We start from the raw sequence: 8,906 nt of genomic DNA, 5'->3' as shown, positions 1-8,906 counted from the left end.
CAGCTAACGCCGTGCAGTTAGGCCACCCAATATACATTTGCTTATCCCATAATCGTATCAGGTAAAGAAACCCCCTGTCCCTCCTCCTTTCTTCTCTCCTATACTAAAATTAGCTAACAACATGAGCGCAATTCTTATTTCAAACTACACATATATTAGTTTCGATAAAATGAAATAACAAAACCGATGCGAAACAAGATTCATAAATTGATGTAGGGAGAAACTGAAACATACACAATGAAAAATTAAAACCAATGGATATCTATTACACAGAGATTCAGAAATGAGGCACAGAGAGAAGAGGAGAGAAGAAGAAAAAGAAAAGGGAGAACAGATAAAACTGGGGAACTCAAACGTAGTAAGAAAAGAACCTAACATTATAAAGTCCCGTTTCCAGAAATCCAACAGTAATATAGAAATAACGTTTGTTTTTACATATTTTTCAGAACTATTCGAATATATAGAGGATACATTAAACATTCGTTATGTACCTTTCATAATGATTAGCATACTCAATTTCAAGTAGAACTGTAGATCTCCGAGACACATCTAGAATAATGTCAAAAGTTTAACACACATGCTTTGTTTCCGGTTTTCACACATGCTTTGGTAGATTTTCATTGCACGTACTGTTCCAAAATACATTCTAATAAACCCAGTAGATAGCGTTGGTCATATCCTCAATTTCAGACTTCTAATGTAAACTGAACAGAAAAGCGAAAAATTAAAAACAAAAGAAAAAACGAAACGAATAGAAAGGAAAAGAGAAAGAATGAAAGAGAAAATAGAAGAGTTCTATTTTACTGCTAAATTTCTATCAGAAATACCCTATATTAAAAGTCCAAAGTGTATCGTAATGAAAACTTACATATGTTGGAAAGGAAAGGTTTATGTTCCTCATAGATGTAGCATGTTTCAAATTTCAACGTGAAAAAACACATTGAATTATAGGATGAGAACAAATTTCGTTTCGAACTAGTATAAATAAATTTTGTTTTCAAATAGGTTACCATTTTCTAGTCTTTTCCCGAAGATTTATTTGTTCTGAACATTCAGCATTGATTTAATCTCTTTCGGATATAACGTAATTTGCACAGATAAAATGAACACGCTGAGTGCTCAAACGGATTATCGTGTCAGTCGGATGATGTTGGTTATAGACCACCACTGGGTTGAAGATTCATATCCGTAGTGACCCAGTAATTTGACTGAGACTCAGTAACCCAGAGGATATAAAAGAGATTTTACTTATTCCCTTGTGTTTAAACAGTATTTCTGTCAGAGATGACCAGAACTGGAGATGTTATCCCCAGAGCACGAAAAGCACGACGCCGAAGTTAACAGTTAATTAGATTCTCCAGACCAGGTATATCGGGTTCTTGCTCCGTTTTAACTTTGGAACATGAAGTGCGTGTATCAGAGACAGGGAGAGAGGGGTACAAGTGAAAGATGCGAAGACAGGATAGGGAAACGTCAAGAAAGAGAGAAAGGGGGACGAATATAAATATGAAACATATTTATATTTACAGTGTATTGTGTAGAACGCACACACTGTTTACTCGAACTATCGCCAGTGATGCCTTGTAAGTTCTCCATCAGAAGATAAATATCTGCAGCCATTTTTTATGCGAAGAAATCATACTACCTAATGGGGAATCTAACCAAGTTTTTCCATTCGGAAGTCTGGTACGTTACCACTACACCACCGATTGCTTTAGCCAAACTTTGTTTAACAAATGGTGTAGTGTTTCTTTCTGAGAATGATAACACGAAAAGTGTATACTGCAGATCAATGATGTCTTTGGAATGTCCTGGTAATTCCCTTGCTCTTTCCCAACCAATATTCGTAAATCGTCTCTATTATGATACAGGTGTTTGCTTCCACATTCTTATGCATTGCTTGTCCAGTATGATAAGTCGATTCTTCACAATAATAACTTTGAAGAAACAAATCAAGTTTGCCGTGAACAGGATTTGAACCTACGTTCGATAGCTGTATTATTCAGAAGGCCATTACGTTACCCCTACACTACCATGCCATCTGAAATTACAAGCCAAATATTACTTACTTTAGCCCTGATGTTTGGAACGAACCGGCTTTTTCCTGTAGCGTTATTTGCACCAACGTGCACAACGTAATTGATTTATTCGACGGCTTAGAGGGAAACTAGTGTCCACTGATAAAGGAGAAACATACAATCGAGGAAAAGATAGAGAAATAAAACATATTTTACAGTAATTTCGCCGTAGAAGTTCAAAAGTACGCAAATAATTACCGGGTCACTACGGATTTGAATCTTCAACCCAATGGTGGTCTATAACCTAACCAACATCATCCGACTGACACAATAATCAGTTTGAGCTCTCAGCGTGTTCATTTTATCTGTGCAAATTACGTTATATCCGAAAGAGATTAAATCAATGCTGGATGTTCAGAACAAATAAATCTTCGGGAAAAGACTAGAAAATGGTAACCTATTTGAAAACAAAATTTATTTATACTAGTTCGAAACGAAATTTGTTCCCATCCTATAATTCAATGTGTTTTTTCACGTTGAAATTTGAAACATGTTACACCTATGAGGTACATAAACCTTTCCTTTCCAACATATGTAAGTTTTCATTACGATACACTTTGGACTTTTAATATAGGGTATTTCTGATAGAAATTTAGCAGTAAAATAGAACTCTTCTATTTTCTCTTTCATTCTTTCTCTTTTCCTTTCTATTCGTTTCGTTTTTTCTTTTGTTTTTAATTTTTCGCTTTTCTGTTCAGTTTACATTAGAAGTCTGAAATTGAGGATATGACCAACGCTATCTACTGGGTTTATTAGAATGTATTTTGGAACAGTACGTGCAATGAAAATCTACCAAAGCATGTGTGAAAACCGGAAACAAAGCATGTGTGTTAAACTTTTGACATTATTCTAGATGTGTCTCGGAGATTTACAGTTCTACTTGAAATTGAGTATGCTAATCATTATGAAAGGTACATAACGAATGTTTAATGTATCCTCTATATATTCGAATAGTTCTGAAAAATATGTAAAAACAAACGTTATTTCTATACTACTGTTGGATTTCTGGAAACGGAACTTTATAATGTTAGGTTATTTTCTTACTACTTTTGAATTCCCCAGTTTTATCTGTTCTCCCTTTTCTTTTTCTTCTTCTCTCCTCTTCTCTCTCTGTGCCTCATTTCTGAATCTCTGTGTAATAGATATCCATTGGTTTTAATTTTTCATTGTGTATGTTTCAGTTTCTCCCTACATCAATTTATGAATCTTGTTTCTCATCGGTTTTGTTATTTCACTTTATCGAAACTAATATATGTGTAGTTTGAAATAAGAATTGCGCTCATGTTGTTAGCTAATTTTAGTATAGGAGAGAAGAAAGGAGGAGACAGAAGGGGTCTCTTTACCTGATATGATTATGGGATAAGCAAATGTATATTGGGTGGCCTAACTGCACGGCGTTAGCTGCGCAATTTTTTGATTCGGAGTGTACAATGCAGAAGTCTGATATTTGGGAACAAAGAGTAATAAAGGAATGCATTAGAAAAAGTTAGGATTTTGCAATATACTTCTGTAGCCGCGATGAATAAGCAGACAACTAGCGAAAACAAAATGATCCCGCGAGGAAAGAAACACGTGTTTTGTAATTCTGTAAACTGGTTCTCCAGGTTATCTTATCAATAATTGGAAAAGTACTTTCTTAGTTTGTCTTTTGTGTTAAGTGACGTATTCTTTCACTTCCTCTCCCACATACTATATGATTATGTTTGTACACTGTAATATTGCCATATTCACGTTGGAAATATAATGATTTTTATAACTACTTCATTTCGTTTTCAGTCGGAACGGAAAGCAGTGTGGTGTAGAAGGGTAGATAGCCGACATATTAGGCATCGCGGGTTTCAATCCCCCCTCAGACATGTTTTTGTTGTACTTTTCACCTTACATTTCATTGTTATCTTTCTCTTTCATAGTGATTCGGATCCCACTTTGCACTCCTATATAGCTTCGAAGCTGACACAGGACGAAAAAATGGCATCACTCAATTTCGTTTTTCAAATGCATCAATATTTTGTGACATTGATGACATTTTGCTATGTTATACTTCGTGTGTTATGCATTTGAACTAAATTCATAGTATGAAACCCAGATTCCTTTATTACCATCCGTTGCCACATATCAGACTTCTCCATTGTACATTTTCAGCACATGTAGCTCCAATAGTGTACAACACTGTGCCACTACACTTAACTATTATGTTTAGTGATAATAGTGCATTTCAAATCTCTGTAAACTTGCAAATGATGCTATTTATAATAAAATATTTTATGCTTAGTTGGCAACACTGCTTCTCCTATGGCAACACTGTTTATGGTTTTCGATAGGGCATTTTGTTCTCATTATATTGTGCAACTTTTGTTTTGATTGCTTTAATGGTTTTCAAGATATATACTTTAAACGTACATAATTCCATGATATAATTCTTTGGATATTCAAATTTTGAATCCCCGTAGCTCCTATCCTTCTGGCCCATAGCACCTTAAATTTTGCTCGTTTTCATTTCTCATGATGCTCTATCAGATGTGCTATGTGGCAATCAGATTTTAGCGACAACTTGTGGGACCCTCCTGTGTGAGGTGAAATCAGTAGATAATGAATATATGCACAATATTATGTTGGGTACGATAACAGAAACAGCCAAACATGTGTAAACTTGCAATTTTGTAGTTCCCGTGTACAAAATATGGGGGATGGGGGTGATGACGTTTGTGTTACGTATGAGGAAGGAAATAAAATGAATCTTTAAGTTTTACGTTCTATGGTTAGACCTATGTCGGCTAGGCTGAAGGAGACGGTGATGATGAGAAATGAAGGAAATTGTGGAATGAAAAAAGTGAGTGGAAACTGGAGAACCTCGAGAAAATCCACGCACACAGCGTTTGTCCACCACAAGTTCACTTGGCGCGAGCTAGGATTGAACCATGGACCCATGTATGAGGAAGAATGTAAATAACAGGTTCATCAGGCATACTGCTGACTTCACGTGTTAGATAAAGCTAGATTGGTTTAATTTTGAAATAGTACGTGAAACATATGTTCAGGGGGGCCCTAGTAAGGGATCTCTGCCTCGGGCCCTTGATTTGAAGTCGCACCCAAAAGTGAAGACAGAAGTAACAGTAGCTGTTACAGTATCTAGCATTATGCATAATCCTACCGAAATTATAAATGTGTTATGTAGGAACAGGGAAGCTAAGAGAGAACAAGTGTCATGTCCAGTTAACATTGTGGACTATATTAAAGTATGCGGGTAGGGTTGACAAATTTGATCAACTCAATAGTCCAATGGAAGTCGGGCAGATGGAGAATTAAATTATTTTATTATATGTTAGATTCGGCAATTGTCAGCAGTTACATATTGTATAAGGAAACGTTATTGTTACACGATCCCAAATTGAAGACAATAAGTCATTTGTGTTCAGAAGTATTCCTTCAAATAAACTTGTTCACAACTTATAGTAAGCTAAAGCCAGTAGATAGAAAAGGTATTTCTGCATCAGATAAAATTATTACCCTTTATTTAGTAAGATTTGCTGAAGTAGGGAAACGTTTACCCGTTCAAGGTACATAGGGTAAGGGGGTACAATTTCGAACAGGTACAATTCTGAACACAGTAAGCTTTTGCACCATTTTTCGAAATACAACAGTTCCCAACACTGAGTGAAGAATATGGCGTTGACATGATGTTGACTCCTTTGCTTGTTTGTTTCTGATCGAGATCTGTGTTTAATTGTTTGTTGAGGCCGTACAGAAATTTTTCTTCAAGCAAAGGTGTGTATATCAACCTTAGAAAATGTCGTACTATAAAACACCTCATTGTTTTACGTTGTATTGTTGCTTTAAATTGCGAAATGTTTGTATTTAGTTTACTGTAGTATGTTGCACGGTCCATGATGGAAACAAGCATGGTACACCAGATGCCGTCTACGAGCAGCATTTGTAACTGTTTAGTTGCAGAAAAAGTATAGCGAAAGGTACAATTTCGAACACCAATAAGGGACAATTCTGAACACTAGGTTGAAGGTACATATCAGCCAGTTGTGCTACCATTCTCAGTGTGCCTTTCGTGTTTTGTCATAACAGATGCCACGACGGAAAACTGAAAAGAAAAAGCGTCTTTTGTGGGATCCTTCTAATATGGCAACAGCAGTGAAGAGAGTCTTATCGGGTGATTTATCGTTAAGAGGGGCATCGGCATTGTATCACATTCCACTAGGCACTCTTCATGACCGTGTAGGCAAGGAAAAGGAAAGGCAGATTGGACTTACTCCACCGATAACAGGCAAAATTGGACATCCCACAGTACTATCGGAAGAAACAGAGAAGGCTTTGGTGAATAGGTAAGTGTATTTCGAGAGTAGAGGATTAGGACTTACATCCGTGCAAGTAAAACGTGCTGCTTTTGATGTGGATGTTGCCTGTGGAGTTCAGCACCCATGGAATCCAGATGGGAAGATAGCTGGTGATGACTGGTTCAAAGCCATTATGAAAAGACATCTAAACATAAGTTTGAGGAAACCAGAAGGACTATCGAGAGCTAGAGCTGCAGGTATGAATGAAGAAGAAGTGAGGAACTACTTTAGAATTCTGAAAGGTGTAATGAATGACTTTAATTTGTTTGATAAACCTCAATACATATACAACATGGATGAGACAGGGATTCCCTTGAATAACAGACCCATGAAAATAGTAAGTCAAAAAGGAAAGAGTGAGATCGTGTCACTAACCAACGTTGAAAAGGGGGAAAACGTGACAGTCGTTGCTTGTTGCAATGCTTCTGGCTCTTATATTCCACCGATGATCATTTTCAAAGGTGTCAGAATGCGCCCGGAATTCAATGATGGTTTGCCACCTTGCACAGTTGTAGAGTTGAGCGAGTCTGGTTACATCAACGAAGGGCTTTTCCTTAGGTGGTTGGAACGTTTTTGTACATACAAAACTCCTGGTAAAATTTTGCTTATACTGGACAATCATGGAAGCCACATCAATTTCAATGCTTTGAAATTCTGCCAGGAGAATGAGATCGAGCTCGTGGGTTTACCACCTTATAGTAGGCACGTTCTTCAACCTTTAGATAGAACTTTGTTCAAGTCTCTGAAGACACACTATTACAGGAAAGCAACAAACTGGCAACATCGCCACCCCAACGAGGCTCTGTCGAAGCCCAGATTTAATCCTCTCTTTTGCGAGGCTTGGAACGAGGCACCTTCTGTTGGCTCGGCCATAAATGGTTTTGCGTGTACTGGAATCATGCCCTTTTTGGACGAAACTGTTCCAAAGTCCAAATTTGCTCCTTCCCACCTGTTCGTATCGTCTTCGGAGGAAATATATCACTCTAGGAATAACACTGAAACTAATGACATTTGTGTACCAGGAACATCGAAAATTGATGATTCACCTACATCACAAGATCAAGATAGACTCACTATTATCTCACCCACACCAAATACCTCAGGTTCTCCTGTGTCACAAGACGAAGACAAACCTACAATTCTCTTACCTACACCCAAAACCCTCCGATTCTCAGGAAAATGCATTGGTTCGTAACATCCTCAAAACTCCTGAGAAGAAACCTACACGTAAAAGAAAACTCCTAACCTCGCTCCATCTTACAAGCAACGCTCACATTGTTGAAGTACAGGCTAAGAAATTCTGTGTTGTTAACCGGCCTACTCCAGGAAAGATGCTTCAAGTTGCAAGACAGCCACAAAGAAGCAGGGCATTAACTCCAACAAATGAGGACATATATGGCTTTTGCCAGTTGAGCTATTACAGTGAAGAGTTTGTCGTGAAAGGCGACTGCATACGATGCCAGTCTTTCCAAGTGTGGTATCATGAAGTGTGCGTAGGTGTACAAGGTAAGAAACAATTTATTTGTGGAAAATGTGTGTGATCGAAATTGTACCTACCAGTGTTCGGAATTGTACCTGATGTGGTACAAATCTGAACATTTCTGTGCTAACAAAAAAATTATGTTTATGGACATTGTAACAGAGCTTTTTTCTTAATATTTCTGTTACGCAACACATAGATTACAAACTTTGTATTTACCAAAAATTGTCCTGTTATTACGTCTAGTTTGTCCGAAAATAAAAAAAGTTTCTAAAGTGTTCGAAATTGTACCCTCTTACCCTACTGGGATTTGCGTTTTGTAGTACGAAAAAGAAGCAAAAAAGAAACAACTTTATATGTAGTCAATGTAACGTTGCATTATGCAAAACTTGCTTTTGACTCCTTTCACTCTCAAATTTAATGTCCACGTCAGTGTCTTCCTGTTTTGCAGAATGTTTTTGGGTACTAAATTATCGCCCACCTGGACAGGCGCCCATTTTCGGCGAATCAGGAATTCCTGTTTGACCGAATCCTGCTTAGCCGAAATCTAGTTAAACGGAATTCATATTCAGAAGGGGATTTTCCCCAGGAAATTCTAAATTTTTGTAGCTTGGTTTGTGCGGTGTTGCCAATTTTCATGAAGGGTTAGGTTAATTAAGGAAACAAAACACTCCACTTAGTGTTAAGCGTAGAAAATATTTTATTTTTTTCGACGTAGTAGGAGTTCAGGAAGTTAAGTGGGAAGGAAATGAATTTGTGAATTCTGGAAATTTTACGTTCCTTTACGGGGAAGGAAATAAAAATCACCAGTTAGGAACAGGGTTTTTCGTTCATAAACATATATTACCAGCAATTAAACGGGTTGAATTTCTTACTGACAGACTTTTTTTTATTACTCTTAATGGACGGTGGTGTGATATTATTGTTTTAAATGTACATGCCCCAACTTAAGATAAGGATGACGATATAAAAGATAGTGCTTACGAAGAAGTGGAACGGATA

The 8,906-nt window shown here is 37.1% G+C and overlaps 1 protein-coding gene across 1 annotated transcript; it reads left to right on the top strand.

Annotated features, from left to right (window-relative positions):
- The first annotated feature begins 6,557 nt into the window (after nucleotides 1-6,557).
- On the top strand, nucleotides 6,558-7,619 carry LOC145679193 (uncharacterized). Its single transcript, XM_081749781.1, has one exon. The coding sequence runs from the start codon at nucleotides 6,558-6,560 to the stop codon at nucleotides 7,617-7,619; it is 1,062 nt and encodes a 353-aa protein (XP_081605907.1).
- Nucleotides 7,620-8,906: the final 1,287 nt, after the last annotated feature.

Source organism: Thermobia domestica, chromosome 2, assembly GCF_964235325.1.
Source record: "Thermobia domestica chromosome 2, izTheDome1.hap1.1, whole genome shotgun sequence".
NCBI lineage: Eukaryota > Metazoa > Arthropoda > Insecta > Zygentoma > Lepismatidae > Thermobia > Thermobia domestica.
This window is presented reverse-complemented; position numbering and strand designations above follow the sequence as displayed.